At 59.9% G+C, this 16,605-nt stretch overlaps 2 protein-coding genes across 5 annotated transcripts; one reads left to right on the top strand and one right to left on the bottom strand.

Moving 5' to 3' along the window:
• Positions 1–239: 239 nt before the first annotated feature.
• Positions 240–8,283, top strand: NTMT1 (N-terminal Xaa-Pro-Lys N-methyltransferase 1). Of its 4 annotated transcripts, none has more exons than XM_052647863.1 (5): positions 248–379; positions 5,381–5,540; positions 5,673–5,886; positions 6,609–6,861; positions 7,576–8,283. In XM_052647863.1, the coding sequence occupies exons 3-5, from the start codon at positions 5,725–5,727 to the stop codon at positions 7,830–7,832; spliced, it is 672 nt and encodes a 223-aa protein (XP_052503823.1). In that variant the 5' UTR covers positions 248–379; positions 5,381–5,540; positions 5,673–5,724; the 3' UTR covers positions 7,833–8,283. The 4 variants fall into 4 exon arrangements, with proteins under 4 accessions (XP_052503821.1, XP_052503823.1, XP_052503824.1 ...); XM_052647864.1 differs by lacking the exon at positions 248–379 and adding an exon at positions 516–708; XM_052647861.1 differs by lacking the exon at positions 5,381–5,540 and having other exon boundaries at positions 240–379.
• Positions 8,284–8,875: 592 nt separating this feature from the next.
• ASB6 (ankyrin repeat and SOCS box containing 6) lies at positions 8,876–14,337 on the bottom strand. The gene is made up of 6 exons (XM_052648679.1): positions 14,105–14,337; positions 12,869–13,050; positions 11,786–11,892; positions 11,582–11,690; positions 10,547–10,633; positions 8,876–10,342 (listed from the first exon to the last, which is right to left on the bottom strand). Exons 1-6 carry the CDS (start codon positions 14,215–14,217, stop codon positions 9,675–9,677), a joined length of 1,266 nt encoding a protein of 421 aa, XP_052504639.1. The 5' UTR covers positions 14,218–14,337; the 3' UTR covers positions 8,876–9,674.
• Between the last annotated feature and the right edge of the window lie 2,268 nt (positions 14,338–16,605).

Here is a 16,605-nt window from a genome sequence, read left to right on the forward strand (position 1 = left end):
TTTTTTGTAACCCAGTGGAAGACCCACAAAATGCTCTTTTTAAGCCTGCTCCAAATGAGCTGGTGCACAAGCCGGAGGTGGGATAAGCTCTGCGCTACGGCTCTTTAACGGCAGGGAAGTTCTCGAGTTAGGGCCGAAGCCCAAGGGGGCGGCGGGGGCGGGGACAAGTCGCGCGCGGGGCGGAGCCCGAAGCGGCCCCGCCCTCAGAAGAGCGGAAGTGACGTAAGTGGGCAAAAGCGGCGCGCGCCGCGAGGTGTCGCTTCTAGCCGAGGTTGGACGGAGCTGGTCGTGGGCAGGTGGGGGGGTCTTTGCCGCCGCCGCCCCCCTCTTTTCCGCTTCCCCGTCCTCTTCTCCCGCGTCCCGGGAGCCCCCACCCGGGGTGAGTAGCGCGAGGCGGAGCGGGTGGGGCGGAGACAGCGGCTGCCGGAGAGGGGAGGCCCCGGACCCCAACCGCCTGGGTGCCCTGAGGCCTCCCCGGTTCCTCACGTGACCCGAGCGCGAGCGGGCTCGGCCCCACGTGCGCGCTCGCGGAAGGTCCGCCGGCCGGCCCTGGGCCCCCGGGGTCCCGGGGTGGAGGAAGGCTGAGACCCCGCAAGCCTGATCAGGGCACTGGCCCCACGCCGACCCCCGCCGCCGCAAGTTCCTTTCCCTGTCTCAGCCTCAGTTTCCCCTGTGCCAGACGGGTAAGGCGCGCACCCGCAAAGGAGGGTGAGTGTGAGGATTCAGGAAAACCGCTCGGATCACAGTCGGGCACAGGGTATCGTGCCCGTTACACAGGCCTCGCTCTCATATTTCACCTTGGACCCGACCCCAGTGACGGCTCAACAGAGGTGCTGTTTCAAAAGAGAGCCCGCCGGCCCCCCGAGCCCTTGGAGCCAAGGTCAGCCTGTTGGCAGAGAGGCTGCCATAAATCTGAAGGCCCAAGCCCTGCTGCCCAGTCAGCTGCGCCTCTCTGGATGTTGGTGTGTCTGTAAGACAAGGGTTAGAAACAGCTGGTGTCAGAGGCCCTGCCAGTGGGGCCGGGCTGTACTGCACGCGGTCTGGATGTATAGAGTCTGCTCAGTGAGATGGCCTGAGCCCCTGGGAGAAAGGGGACCTTGAGGGGGGTCAGAAGTCTGGATTCTGTCCTTGTTCTGTTCCTGGTTTCCTGTGTGTGTGCATCGCTCCATTTTAGTGAATGGTTTTTCTGTGTGTATCAGGGACTATGGGAGGGTTGGAAGTAAATACATGTGGCATGCTTTGGTGGCGACCAGAAGCCCTGGAGTCACCAAAACCTGGAGGGTTTCTGTGCTTGCATGGCCGGAGGCTCGCTCCCCTCTGCTGCCATTGGCAGAGCCATGTGAGCGACTGGATTGACCACCTGCAGTAGCAGGAATAATCCCTTAGGTGTGACCAACGCGCCTCGGTTTATAAGGGCCTTTCAGCACATTTTCTCATTAGATCTTCACACTTAGGAGAGAGAATTGATGAGCATCTCATTGGACAGAGGTTTTTTTTTTTTTTTTTTAAGATTAATATGTGCCCAGCAGTGTCTGGATCACTTTTCACTTTTATATCCACATTTAATCATCACAGCCCTCCTGTAAAGTCAGTATTGTTGCCGTTGTATAGATAAAGACACCTGCTTAACTGAGGTTGTGTCTTAGCTTGCACAGCCAGTGGGAGGCAGAGCCAGCGTTGAGACCTGGTTCATTCACCATCAGAGTTTAATCTCCTCCTGTCTTTGTTGCGTCTTGCTTGTTTCCTCCTTTACGGCATGATTCCTTTAAATGTCAAGGTCCCCTGAATAATCTCATTTACAAGAATTCCACTGACAGGTAGTGACAGTTCAGACACCGTTCTCTGTCACGGATGCTGGAAGAAGAGTAGTTGCTGGGGCGGCTGCTCAGGGTCACCCTGAACACCTTGGAGTGGGGACACACACACATTCCACTCTGAGAAGCAGAAGTTCGCTAATGAGCAAAGGGTTTCTCTTCTCCACTGAGCTCGTTCAGAGCACTCACGAAGCCAGACTGTGCCCAGGCCCCTTCGCATCCCTGCGGCCACGTGGCTCCTTCCTGTGATCTGGACCAAGTGTAGGAGGACTTCTTGCAGTTTGATCAATAACTCTGCTGTCCCCTCTGCCTCCTAGGGACCTCCTGCCCACCCCAGTCTGGATGCCAGGAGGTACAGTGTAGACAGGGCCCCAGGAGTCATGTTTACTAATGAATCTAAGCTGTTAGAACAAATGTCAAAGTCACCCTTGCCGTTTCCCAGCCCGGGTGTGCCTCCCTGGCTTATTCCCAGACTCTGCCTGTCAGTGGAATTCTTGTCAATGAGATCATTCAGGGGGCCTTGGCATTTAAAGGAATCGTGTTGTATGGCTTTTGGTAAAGCAAAAACTCATACTGTCAGTAAAGGGCTTCAGTGTTATCACATTGGAACGGGTACATCTTTGTAGGATTTTCTGAAAAGTGCAGAATGGCTATAGCCGCACAAAGGTCCTTCTTTGATTCCTTCAGCAACCAGTTAGTAAACTGCCCCCTTGTATCAGGTCTGAGGCTAAGGGTGTGTGAGGCAGTGTCCCTGCCCCCAGGAGCCATGTCTGCTGGGAGGAAAGGCAAACAACGGGGCAGAGGGGGAGAGTGCACCCCGGAATAATAATGATAATAATAATAATTGGCCCACAATTATTCCGTTCATTTGATCGGCAGGGAATTTTGTTGAATACCTGTGAGCTGTGTGGAATGCAAAAGAAATACAGTGGCACATTTCAGGGTGTTGCCTCTGCTTTCTCAGGCAGCTCCCAGTCCAGTGTGGGGAGAGACTCAAGTACGGAAGCAGAAGTTTGTCTGAGGGGGGCGCTGCTGTGTGGTGTGGAAGAGCTGGCTTTGGCGCTCTCCTTCCTGGGTGGTGGTCGGGCCGGGAGGGGCGCTGTGGCAGAGTTGCTGTGGCCCCTGTTGGCCAGGGCCGGGGAGTCCACTTGGCCTTGCCGACCCCACCCACGTAGGCCACCCCAAACCCAGTCAAGTCACAGGTGGCATTCAGGCTGGCAGCCCCCTCTCCTGTCAGCTGTCAGGGAGCCACTGCCACTCTGCCGCAGCTCGCATGCTTGGGGACTGGCAGGTCTCTGCATCCTTTTGCCGCGCGTGTCCCTCAGGGTTGGAGGGACAAGAGCCCATTCTCACAAGCAGCATGTGACATCCTTGTTCTGATTGGGGGGTGGCAGCTTCAGGGGTTGGGACACCGGTGTGGGACACCGCCATGATTGGGGTGGGGGGACAGTATTTGGAACCCAGGACCCCCCAGCCTGTGACCCAGAGGGCTCTTGGGTGGGTGCAGTAACTGGAGCCCTCGTCACCGGGGTCCCGGGCCCTGCGCCTGCCCAGGGAAGCGGGGGATCGGCCCGAGAGCTGATTCAGGAGCCCGCAGAAGGGCCGGAGCAGGGGCCTCCGGGAGCGGAAGGGGCCTCCGAGCGGGGGACCTTGGCTGACCCTGGTCGGGCTCATGGACCTCTCGGCCTTCCTCTGATCTCGGAAGGCCCGCGTGCGACCTGGCCCCTGAGAAAGCCCGGACCCATGGAGGAGGCGGCCCCCTGCCCAGCAGCTCTCACCTGCCAGGCCGGGCCCTCCCTGGTGACCCCACTCGCCGGTGGGGTCTCTGGAAAGGGCTGGCCACGGCAGAAGTGGAACTGCATCGAGGAGCCGTGTCTCTGAGTTGTTTGGGCGGGGCACGCCTGCTGCTTCTGGAAGGTTCCTTCTGGGACAAGTTCAGAATACAGGTGCGTGTTGGAGGCTGGCGACAGACACAGGAGTGAAAAATCTCCAGCGCGCCTCATGTTCTGCTCCCCTTCTCTCCTCCTAGTCTCCAGACTGCGGCCTGCAGGCCCGTGCTGTCCCCAGGGCACCTTCCCGTGACTTCCTCTGACGCGTTCCTCGCTCTCTGGGGGTACCAGCTCTTTTGCAGGACTGTACCGGCGGGGCGGGAGCGGGCTTAGCTACAGCCCTGCGGAGTTCTGTAAAGGGGGCGGAGTGAAGCCCCCGGAGCACAGGGGCGCACAGCTTTCCTGTAGGACTGGGGGGCTGTCACCTCTGCACCGAGTGACCCCCGTGGGCTCGGTGCTGGGACACAGTGGTGAAAGGCCCTGCCTGGGGGGCTTCCATTCCTTGGAGGCCAGACAGTCAGTAAACAGCTCATTTCAGGAAGAAACCCACACTCTGAAGGCAGCAGCCACGGGGAGTGGGTAAGGGCATGGGAGGAAGGCACCTCAGGCAGGCCAAGGCAGGCCTCTGGGAGGAGATGACACTTGAGCTGAGACACTGGTGCAAATGAGCTGCCCACGCGGGGAGGCCTAGGGCGTGGCAAGTGCACGGGCCTCCCGGCCTAGGGTAGGATGCGAGCGCGTGCGTCCACCCCCTCCTCTGCACGGGCCTCCTGGGGACCCTGACTGGCCCTGCCTTCCCACGCTGCCCCAGCTCAGTCCCCAGGCTGGGTCCCCGCACATCCTCACCCTTCAGAAACTCAGCCGATCTCTTCCCTGTGGGTGACACGTGGCAGCCAGCCGGGCCAGCCCTCTGTGTGGGGTGCACGCTACGCCGTCTCTGCTCTGCCCCTGTCCCCATCTAGAGTGTTCCTTGTCCTCAGGGTCCAGCTCAGGGCTTGCCTTCTCTCAGCTGCTGCCCCATCTGCCATTCGGAAGGGACTTCTTCATCCCTCGAGTTCCCATAGCACTTTCTGTCTCAGCGAGAGGCCTCGTTTCTGCCTTGTGTTTGCATTGGTTCCATTCCGGGATTGGGCTGTATCTGGACCAGCCCTGAGCACAGAGAGCATCTGTAGACCAGTGTTGTCCATGGGGAGAGGTGTGACCCTCCCTGCCCCATGTGGCGCAGCCCAGCCAGCGGGTGTGGGGCGCTGTGGGCCTCTGTTCTGTTGCGGGGGCCTGGCCATCTGCCGGGTCTCTCACCCAGGAGTCCACTCAGCTGCCAACACCGCCTTCTGGAATCTCACGTCTGAGGCCACTTCTGCTTAACCCAGAGTAGTTGCAGCTTGCTGCCCTTTGGGCTGAAGGCTGAGTTGGTAGCCATGACCCCTCGGTAGAGGGCCCCGAGTTTCCCTTTGGAAGAGCCCCTCGCCCTCACGTCTTCCCAGTTGCCGCGCAGATGTGTCCCCCTCCCTGGTGTCAGCTGCTGTGTCACGTCCCCCAGCGCCCATTGTCTGCCCGCCCCGTGCCCCTCTGTGGCCCTCACACACGGTGCTGTGTGTCCACCTGCCTGTCTCCCTGTTCGCAGCACTGCACCCCACAGCGAGCCTGTCCACGTGCTAATGACCAAAGCGGGGAGGCGGGGTCCTTGGGGTCCCAGAGAGGAGGCTTCAGTCCCCTGCTTTGCTCTCCTTTAACTAGATCAGGATCCTGTCTACCGTGGGGTCAGAAGCCGCCAGGTCAGGTGTCCTGTCGGGAAAGGAAAGCTGGAGAAGCCGGGACGCCGGGTCTCCTGCTGACATGAAGATAGCTCTGCAAAACCACTTCAATACAAGAGTCAGGAGGCCCTACCCTCCGAGGGGTAGGAGCGGGTGGGGGTTGGGGGGGCCAGCCGCTCCTCGGCATCGGACAGAATCGTGTGACCAGCAGCAGCCGTGCCCGGAGACCGGGACCCGAAACCTGACTGCTTCACCCACTTTCCTTTCCTTCTCAGGAGCCACCAGCGCTGAGTTTGGTGCCTGGGCAGAGACGCAGCTGCTGACAGCATGACGAGCGAGGTGATCGAGGACGAGCAGCAGTTCTACTCCAAGGCCAAGACGTACTGGAAGGAGGTCCCGGCCACCGTGGACGGCATGCTCGGGGGGTATGGCCACATCTCCAGCATCGACATCAACAGCTCCCGGAAGTTCCTGCAGAGGTTTCTGAGGGTAGGCAGGTCCGGTGTGCTCTCCAGGAGGAGAGCCCACGTCCACTACCCAGGCCTTGACGAGTGGGTGGGGCGGGCCAGCTCGTAGGCGTTGCCGCAAGGTCCCCCGCCCGGAGCCGGCTGTCACGCTGGGGCCTCCTGGTGCCGGAACAGAGCAGCCTTTTCGCAGACTGTTCCATTTTTCCAGAGGCAGAAACCGTTGCTCTCCTGCCGTGTTTGCAAAAATCTGGGCTATGGGTGTTGGCTGGTCTGCTGAACACAGGCTCCCAGTTTCTCGTCCTGCCACCGCCTCTGTGCCAGGCTGGCGGTGCTGTGGTCGGAGCCTCCCCAGGCCCGCCTCCCTCCTCTCCCTCGGCACACACCGCGGCTGCTGTTGCCCGCCCCTCTACCTGCGTGCCAGCCTCCCAGGTGTGTTCACTGAATGCCCTCTTCCTTCTTGCACTGCTTCTCTCCACGGTCCTTGTGATGGGAGTCTCGGGAGCGAGAGGAGATGAGTGTGTCTAGTCGAGTTAACACCTTTAAGTGGAGGGTGGCTTTCATTTCAGGAACACGTGACCCAGAAAAAGGCTGTGCTGTGCTCACGCCCAGCGCTAGCCCACCCACGCCAGCCACCAGCCACTGATCCGAGTCGTTCTGGGGGGTCACGAGGACAGGCCCTTTGCAGAGACGGGGTCCCTCTGGCTTCTAACCCTTCTCTTCAGTCTGTCTGCTCTGCTGCTTCAGGAAGGCCCGAACAAGACGGGGACCTCGTATGCCCTGGACTGCGGAGCTGGCATTGGGAGGATCACCAAGCGGCTGCTCTTGCCTCTCTTCGGCGTGGTGGACATGGTGGATGTAACGGAGGACTTCCTGGTCAAGGCCAAGACCTACCTGGGCGAGGAGGGCAAGCGAGTGAGGAACTTCTTCTGCTGCGGCCTGCAGGACTTCAGCCCCGAGCCACAGTCATACGATGTGATCTGGATCCAGTGGGTGATAGGTGAGCCTCCCGTGCCTCTCTGCACCTTCCTGCCCATCTCTGCTCCTGTGGGTTGGGGGGCCAGAGGATCCTCAAATCCTCCCTCCCCAGGGCTTCACCTTGAAGGCTCATTTGTTTCCACGTTTTGTTTCAACTCAGTATCTGCTGCGACCCATTTGGGGGCAGTTTTTTGTTGAAAAAAATATTTAATTTTCAAGTTTTAACTGCACTCAAAGAATGTGGAAATCAGTTTTCCTAAGGAAGGGGTTTTTAGGGAAAGTGGAAGCCTTGGCCACCCCCCGTGCTGTTTGTGGAGAGCGAGCCCTGCCCTGCCGTTCTGTCCTGCACCCACTTAGCCTGACAGCACACTCGGGGTGCTCTTCTCGGGTTGCCCACCTGGCAGCAGGCCTCCCCACTGCAAGCTGGGCGGCCCAGGCCTGCCGGGAGCCCATGGGGGTCCAGCCCTGAGTTCTGTTTGGGGTTGTAATGTAGGTGAGGAACTCAGCTGGGTGCACACCGCTGGCCCGGGCTAGGAAGGGTGGGTGGAGGGCAGGTGGCTTTTGCGCCTATTTCCGCTCAAAGTGGGGTTTGGTGAACCCCTCTGGGCTGTTGAGAGTCAGCACGCACTGTGTATTCAGCACAGTCAGCGCTCAGGAAGTCAGTAGCAGTGCCGAAGGCCGCGCAGGGGCCTGGCGGAGCCCGCCTCTCCCCGCTGACAGCCTCTGCCTCCCCCAGGCCACCTGACTGATGAGCACCTGGCCGAGTTCCTGCGGCGCTGCAAGCAGGGCCTGCGCCCCAACGGCATTGTCGTCATCAAGGACAACATGGCCCAGGAGGGCGTCATCCTGGACGACGTGGACAGCAGCGTGTGCCGCGCCCTGGACGTGGTGCACAGGATCGTCCGCAGCGCGGGCCTCAGCCTCCTGGCCCAGGAGCGGCAAGAGAACCTCCCGGACGAGATCTACCATGTCTACAGCCTCGCCCTGAGATGAGCGGGCCGGCGGAGCACGGGGCCGGTGTGGGACTGGGGACTGGCGGCCGGGTGAGGCCCAGACGCTCCACGTTGATGGTTCGGGAGTGTTGAGTGGGGTCACTAAATACACCTGTCTGCCATCCACTGCCAAACAGGCTCTTTTTCAAAAAGGCATAAGGGAACCTGGTCCGGAGGAGTGCTGCTGGATGGGGCGGTGAGGCTGCAGCGAGGTGGGGAGTGGGTGACCCCTGGGCCACTGTGCTCCCATCAGGAGCAAGAGTGAGTCCCTCACCTCCAAGACTCTGGCTGGCTGCCTCAGGAGGAAGAGAATGACCCTTAATGCAGTTGCTGAGGACTGTGCCTCCGGGAAGGAGGGGAGCTGGGACTGCGGGGCCTGCAGCTCTGGACCTCCTGGCTGCCAGAGTCCACACGGCACCTGCTGAATCGTGGGGCTGGGGGCACGTCCACGTTCCTGGTGCTCTTGCCGGGGGGGGGGGGTGGCGTGTCCACATTGCTGGTGCTGTTGGGGGATGTCCACGTTCCCGGTGCTGTGGGGGGATGGGGGGATGTCCACGTTCCCGGTGCTGTTGGGGGATGGGGGCATGTCCACGTTGCTGGTGCTGTGGGGATGGGGCCCTGGCCTCCTAACATGATGGTCACCGCAGCCTGTGGCAAGGGGAGAGACCGGAGCATCACTCCCAGCTGTGCCTGTGGCATCTCCTCGGGGGGGCATTTTCAGCTAAAAATAAAAGGGTGAAGCCTATGCTGGAAAGGCCCTCGCCCGTCTGGAGTGGTGCTCGTCTTTACTGGGACAGCCGTGTCATGCGGCTTGCAAACTGCTCTAAGCGTGGCATCTTGTGCCTGCCACCCCTCCCTCCCGGCTGCCAGGGGATCCTTTATCCTGAACTCAGGGAAGGTGGTGTGTGTGTGTGTGTAACACAAGGACCTTTAAGTGTGTGTGTGTGTGTGTGTAACACAAGGACCTTTAAGTGTGTGTGTGTGTAACACAAGGACCTTTAAGTGTGTGTGTGTGTAACACAAGGACCTTTAAGGCCAAGAGAAATCAGTTTAATTTTATAAATATATCCTTTAGTCGCCTCAGCTTATCTCCAAGGCAGTTACACAATTCACAATGACCACCTTGTGTGACCCGCAGGCGGCCTGGTGAGGGCTCAACAGAGGGCGGAGGTTGGCTTTCAGCCTTGGTAGCTTTTGCCATCAGATGAGCCCTCACGATGTGAGACGTTTCAGAAAGACAGCCCACGGTCATGCATGATTGCTTTTTAGAAGGCGTGGTCCCCAAACCCCACGTTTGGCACAAACAGCTGCTGCCAGAGCAGAGCCCTGCCCCTTGGTGGGCAGGGTGGTGGGTGGCTTGGCCCGAGAGCTATAGAAGCTGGCCAGAGTTAGCTCAGCTCTCTCCCTACCTGCCCCAAAACACTTATTTTTTTGACAGAATCTTGAGTGAAGAGTCAAGGGTCTCGGCTGGGCTGCACCCCACAGGCCCCTCCTGGTGTTTCCACTCGGGCCGGGGCAGGCTGGCTTCCTCAGGAGGGCGTGGGCATGGAGCCCTCTTGCTTCTCTCAGTGCTTGGCACTCCCTCCCACCAGGAGGGTCTGTGCTTGTCCTAAACCCTGTCCCCGGTTCCACTGTGGGCCAAGGCTCGGAGTCGCTGCCAGGGGAAGCGGGGGCAGTCTCCCTGCGGAGAGAGGCCTTCCCCCGCTGGAGTGCTTGCAGCCGCCTGGCTCCACCCTGCACCTTCTAACAGGCGGACCAAAGGCTGTCCCCTCGGGCCCCCCTGGTACTTCAATCACCCACAGGCTGACGGGGCTGCCCAGACCCCGCCCCACAGCCTGGACGGTCAGATGTCGTCCTCGACGGCGCCACTGTGCTCACTGAGGAGGTACCACTTGAGCCTGTCAGGCAGAGGTAGGGCCTTGACCTTGGCGTCCACGGGCCATGGCTGAAGGTAGAGGCGGATGTACACACGGCACAGGTGCTTGAGGGGCGGGGGGTAGCTCTCCAGCTGCCTCAGGGAGAAGTGCAGGGCCTGGATCTTGTCCGCCAGGCTGCCCACAGGGTGGATGTCGAAGTTCTCGGGCAGCTGGAGCTTCTGGGAGTTGGTCACCATGAGATCCAGCACGGTCTCTGCCTTGCGCAGCAGGTCCGCATGGCTCTCGTCCTCCGCGCAGCCCGGGTGGGAGCAGAGCCTCTCGAAGACGATGTGGAAGCCGGACCAGCAGGATGCACCGTGCAGGGAGCAGTTGTAGGCGGCTCCCGACTCCAGCAAGAAGCGCAGCAGGGGGAAGTGGAGCTTGAAGCTTTTGAGGCAGATGTGCGTGAGGGACTCGTGGGCCGGGCACTCACTGGGGTCGGCGCCGTGGGCCAGCAGCAGCTGCGTGACTTGGAAACAGAAGCGGTTGATCAGCTGGGCCTCCTCTTTGTCGCCTCCCACCGTCTCGCCCAGCAGGAAGATAATGCAGGTGAACACTGTGTCCCCGTCTTTGGTGGTGGCCTTGACGTCCGCCCCTAGGAGAGCCAGGAGGGGAAAGAGGAGGTGGGAGGAGGCCTTGGTCCGGGGGCGCGTGGGAGAAGGCCTTGGTCCGGGGGCGCGTGGAAGGGTGGGGCTCACCCCCTAGGAGAGCCAGGAGGGGGAAGAGGAGATGGGAGGAGGCCTCGGCCCGGGTGGCCACGCCCCACGGTCTGGGGGCCGAGTGGAAGGGTGGGGCTCACCTCCTTCCAGCAGGAGCCGGATGTTCTCGGCGTTGTGGACCTGCACCCCGTCACTGCTGGCCAGAGCATGCAGCAGGGCTGTCTTACCTAGTGAGGGAGAGCCAGTGAGGCGGAGAGTGGGGGCTGGGGAAGCCGAGGCCAGGCCAGGCCAGCCCGGAGGAAATACAGACCCTCGGGACCAGATAATGAAGGCTAAAAACAACTGATCTTGGGGATTTCGCTGTGGCCTAGTGGCTAGGACTCTGTGCACCCAATGCTGGGGGTCTGGGTTTGATCCCGGGTCAAGGAACTAGATCCCATGTGCAACAACTAAGACCCGGTGCAGCCAAATGAAAGGAAACCAAAGCTGATCTTGGGCTTCCCTGGTGGCTCAGTGGTAAAGAATCCACCTGCCGTGCAGGAGACAGCTTTGATCCCTGGCCTGGAAGATCCCATATCCGCGGAGCCACTAAGCCCGTGCTGGAGAGCCCAGGAGCACAGCTACTGAGTCCACACGCCCTAGGGCCCATGTTCCCAAGAGAAGCCTCCAACATGGAAAGCCTGCACACTCCAACCAGAAAGTCGCCCCACTCGCCACAACTAGATAAACGTCCATATACCAACAAAGACGCAGCACAGCCCAAAATAAACAAAAACAAAACACCAAACTGACCTCTCAGCTATGGCTGAGGGTGACAGGTTTCTGGCCGTTTTCTCTCCATTGACACAAACATTGGACCAGAAGGGCCAGGAGAAGGAGGATTTTTCTGGGCCCTGAGATGCTACCTGAGACCCAGCCTGGGTGGAAGGAAGCCCTGTCACTCAGGAGCTGAGCACACAGGTCCAGCTCCTGCAGACGCCCTTGTGGGGCCACGATGCACCACCTCCCAAGCCTCTGTGAGTCAGCAGAAGGCACCAGCACGCATCCAGCCATGCTGTGCCATCAGACGGGCTGCCTCCAGCCTGCCTGCCGAGCCATCACCCCAGCACGCCCAGGGTTACCTCACGAGGCAGTCTGGCCCCAGCCTATCCTGCTTTTCTCCCAGGAGCACCCACCATGCTTGTCGGCCGCATTGACGTCTGCTCCGAGGTCCAGGAGGCGTTGCAGGCAGGGCAGGCGCTCCGGCTCCTCGCTGGCCAGGTCCAGGGGGCTGCTCTCATGGATCTGAGCCGAGAAAGCACAGCCAGGTTGGCCCTGGGGCCTGTGAGCGGCTCAGGGCCCCGGCCACATGCCTCCTCCAGAGCAGGGCTGGCTCTTACCCGGTCCCTCCGGTTGATGTCGGCCCCGTGGCGCACCAGCAGCTCTACCATGTCAGGCTGGTTTCGCAGGACGGCGATGTGCAGCGCCGTGTAGTAGGTGACCGGGTCTGAAGGCGCAGACACAGCTCACATCAGCCCTGCCCGACGGCACATTCTCACAGGATTCCAGGACCAGCCTGGCAGCCTAGCCCCAACGCTCCAACCCAAGGGCTCCTGGCACCGTGAGGGGTAAGGACACAGCTGTCCTCGTCAGACGCTAGGGTGCTCAGTCAGGCCTAGGTTCGGGTCCTGGGGAGGCATTCCAGTGAACGGACAAGGTACTTAATCTGGGTTTTAGTCCCTTTTGTAAAATAGGACCTAAAACAAGGCTGTGGGGAGGAACACCCACAAATGCTCAAAGCTGGGTCTCCCAAGTGACTGACTGCAGAACACCTCCCCCGCTCCTTGACCTCCCAGGAGCCCAGCCGCCTCTGAGCCTGTCCTCCAAAGGGGAGGAGAGACACGCCTGGCACGTCCTGTATCAGCACAAAAACCCCATTCGGGAACAAGTCAGTCCCGAGTGTCTCCTGGCTGACCTTGCCTGCCCCCCAACCCCCCACCCAGGGCAAAACAAAGAGGGAAGGAAGATGGCTCCATCAGCACCTCCCGGGCACACCAGCTAGACGCCAACACCATCAGTCCGTGATTTATGCCCAATGTGTCTTATCTGTTTCCCCCCTCTCCCCGTGGCAGGAACCAGCATGCAACATGGCTCAGAACCAGCGGCAGAAAATTACTTTCCCTTAGCTCTGGGCACAGCGCCAGCAGCCCCATTTTTGCATTAATGGAAGCAAGGATTTAGCTGGGAGCTGGGGGAAAGTTTGCTAAGTCAATTGCCTGATAGGAGCAGCGACAAACTTGCTCCTGATCAGAGGTGGTTGAGGGCCTCTGGAAAACTGCAGGGGGTGGGAGGCCACCCAGTGTGGGTTTCCTCAGGCATCACCCCTGAAGAGATGAGGGCAGAGCCTGGAGGCTTGACTGCCCACCCCCGGCAGGCCACACTCAAGCCATCTATCCACCCCAGCCCTCCAGGCTCCGGCAGACCTTCAAAGTTGAGGTTGGCTCCATTCCGCAGGAGCACGGCGGCTGCGCGCGTCAGCCCCAGCTCGGCCATCTTCAGCAGGGCGTTGCTCACGCCTTCCTGGTAAAATGGAGAGTGGGCTTTTCTCTCCAGCAGCTCGGTGAGAACAAGGATGCGGCTCTCCTCGCTGGTGGCATAACTGGGCCTGGGGCAGGGGAGAGGAGCAGCTGAGAGTGGGACAGGTTGGCTGGGCAGCCTGCGGGTAAGTGGCCTTGGTCTCCTGCAGTCACCCCCACTTTGCCCCCACCCCCACCCCAGGCAGGGCCCTGGCTCCATGGGGCAGAAAATCTCTTCCAAATAGGTTGGTGGGAGAAAGAGGACCAAGCTGGATCTTTTCAATGGAGCAGACTCCAGGTTTGCTGAGAAAGGACTGGGGCTGTCATCAACCTCCTTCCAAGTCACCCATACAACCTGGCCCCTGACTTAGGTACAAAGCCTCATACACCTGCGCTGTTGGCACTGAAGGGAACCCTTGCGGCCAGAGGCAAGAACCAGACACCGACTAACCCGGGGCTGCAGAAGGTGCTGCACCCCAGCTCAGGCCGCCCCACAGCCAGGGCGGTCAGAAGACCTCCCAAAGCCCGGTCACACTCAGAGACGGTTCGGTCCACCAAAGGCAGAGGGACCCAGAAAGCCCTTTGCACCACAGCCCCAACCCGCCTACCCGCCCTCGCCAATTCCAACTGATGCCCAAAACACACCCCCGATCCCCCCTCTCCTCGGCTCTTTTCTCCGCTCCACGTAAGGCAGTATATACCACTTTAACCACTGTCAGCCTCTCTCTGGTAGCACGATCACCACGAAGGGTGAGGGTTTTAGCTCGCCGATGTAACCTCTAAACGATGCGCTTTCTGAACAGCCTTCCCACAGGTTAACGTACGACAGACCCGCGCCTGTCTATACCAAACGAAACTCCGGGCTACAGAAAGCTCATCCCGCGCCGCGTTTACCGATTACATCCTGCTCCTCTGCAGCTCCAGGTAGAGGGCACAGCACCGGCAGGGCGCAGGGTGGGGCGCTGAGGCCGAGGCCCTGCCGCCACCCCGCCCCACGGGCCTCCCTGAGCGGGCCGCGGCCGCCTCCACCCATCCCCGCCCGCCCTCGGTCTCATCCGACAGATGAGGACACCGCCCGCCATATTTGTGGGGACAAGGAAAGGGGTGCCGCGCCGGTCTGAGGCGGGGAAGGGCGCGAGTTACCCGTCCAGGGGCTCCTGCCGCTCGGGGTCCTGGATGCCCAAGGAGCCCAGGATAGCATCCACGAGCGGCTGGTACTCGAAGATAATCCTCCGGAAGCCATGCAGGAACGGCATGGCGGCGGCCGCACCTTCCACCGAGGCCGAGACGTCGACTGGGATACGTCGCGGAGCCCGCGGTCCTGACCAGGTTCGGCCGCTCGCTGGGTCCAGTCCCCCGCCCCGCGCCCGGCCCGGTGCACCGCCCAACCCGGGGCTACGCGCCGGAAGTCACCCGCGCGCTTCCGGCCCGCTCAGGCCCCGGGGAAGGGATCGCGGCGGCGGCGACAGCGCCCTCTGCGGTTTCGGAGGATCGCGGTGCGATTGGGCGCGCAAGCTAAGGGTGCCTAGCGGGGACAGCTCCGCAGGACTGGAGGGCGCAGACCGGCAGCCAAGTCGATCTCAGCCCTAGGCCCGGAAGCGCCTTTCCCGGCCCGGCCCAGCTCCGCCTTGCTATCCCGCTCGCGGCCGCTGCGCGCCGTCCTAGCTCCGCCCATTGAGCGAGCACACACCGGCCGGATCCTTGCCCAGCTCCCAGGAAGGACCCCCGGTGCCCCCGACTTGGGTGGGAGTTGGGTCGGACCACGGTTGGGCCTGGCTTTCACCTTCTCCCCAGGCTGACTGGACCACACCCACCCTGACGGGCGATGGGGACGATTCCTTAGCCCTTGCAGCCTACTGGGGCTTCCACTTTCTGCCTTGATGGACTCAATGAACTTTACTTTCTTCATCTGTAAAATGGGGATAATCAAACCCACGCAAGATCTTGGGTCAAGAGCTCTGTTACTGTCAGTCGAATCTAACAGGAATGAGACCAAGGCTGGGGCCACTTTTCTAAGGAGTAGCGTCTGGCCTTGGGCCTCGCATTCGAACGTCCACAACCTCGAGGCCCAGGGTGGAGCCCTGATGCCTTCGTGATTCTGGATAGCTCGTCGTGAAGGGGTGCGCCCGTCCCAACCGCTCAGGTGGCAGCCTTGGTCTCCCATCGCCCCCCACCCTCCACCACGTGGGCTTGGGAGTCTCTCCCACCTGACACTGGTCAGGGACAAGTCTTGAAGGAAGTGGAGAAAACGTTTAGAGATGAATTTAAAGACAACCCCATATGCCTACAATTAAACATAAAAAAATGGGTAGAGTAGGGCTCCCCCATCCCCGACCCCGGCCACCAAGAAAAACGCAATCCAAAGCCTTCCAGGCCAGCAATGGGGACCCAGCAGGGTCCAATATGCAGCAAGGGCTGGACAATTGCTTGCTTATAATTCTTCAGTTCACAAGGCTGTTGTGCAGATCAAGAGATGAACCTTTAAAATCCCCATCAGGTCTCAGAAGACCTAATTTTGCTTCCCCCTCCATTGCCTAAAGGAGCAAGAAAAGTTGTAGGGGGATCAGTAGGGAATCTGCCTGTAATTCAGGAGACCTGGGTTCGATCCCTGGGTCGGGAAGAGCCCCTGGAAGAGGAAATAGCAACCCACTCCAGTATTCTTGCCTGGAGAATTCCACGGACAGAGGAGCCTGGTAGGCTACAGTCCATGGGGTCGCAAAAAGTTGGACATGACTAAGCGACTAACACACACACACACACACACACACACACACACACACACACACACAGAGTCCAAAATTTATTTTACACAGAAGCGGAGATTTCCAGCTTGTCATGTAATATCGGAAGACTGGACACCTGGGCCCAAATTCCTGTCTGGCAACAAGATCCCTCTGGATGGGGCCCTGGCTCTGGCGCACCTCAGTCTCCGCAGGAGTTCCCTTGGGAGTCTGGGAATGTTTGCCCCTTTTTGAAGGATTCACACCCCACCCCTCAGTTGATCCCAGGGCCCTGAATGGCACAGGCACCCCCAGGTGACCCCCGGATTTCACAGCCCTGTTTGACCCCAAGTCACTTGCTCCATGGCACAGGTGAGGGGCCTAAGGTGCCTGGAGAAGGCTAGAGCATGTGGTCAGTAACCGCAGGAGGCCCATCTTCTAGACCATTCTATAGGGTCCAGGGCAGAACTGGGATGGGTGGACTCAGCCTGGCCCGAGGCCAGCCTCTACCCTGGCTTCATTCATTCCTTGAGGCTGTGACAACAAAGCACCAGGAACTGGGTGGCTTAAAACAACAGAAATCTGTTCTCTCCCAGTCCTGGGAGCCAGAATTCTAACCTCAAAGTGTCCACAGGGCCATGCTCCCTCTGAAGACAATGGAGAAGGTTTTTAGCATCTCTGGGCAAGGCTTATGTCGGTATCACCTGATCTCTGCCTGAACGTGGAACAACAGACTGAGTCCAAATAGGGAAAGGAGTACATCAAGGCTGTATATTGTTACCCTGCTTATTTAACTTATATGCAGAGTACATCATGAGAAACGCTGGGCTGGAAGAAGCACAAGCTGGAATCAAGATTGCCAGGAGAAATATCAATAACCTCAGATATGCAGATGACACCACCCTTATGGCAGAAAGTGAAGAA

The sequence above is a fragment of the Budorcas taxicolor genome, chromosome 11, assembly GCF_023091745.1.
Source record: "Budorcas taxicolor isolate Tak-1 chromosome 11, Takin1.1, whole genome shotgun sequence".
Lineage (NCBI taxonomy): Eukaryota > Metazoa > Chordata > Mammalia > Artiodactyla > Bovidae > Budorcas > Budorcas taxicolor.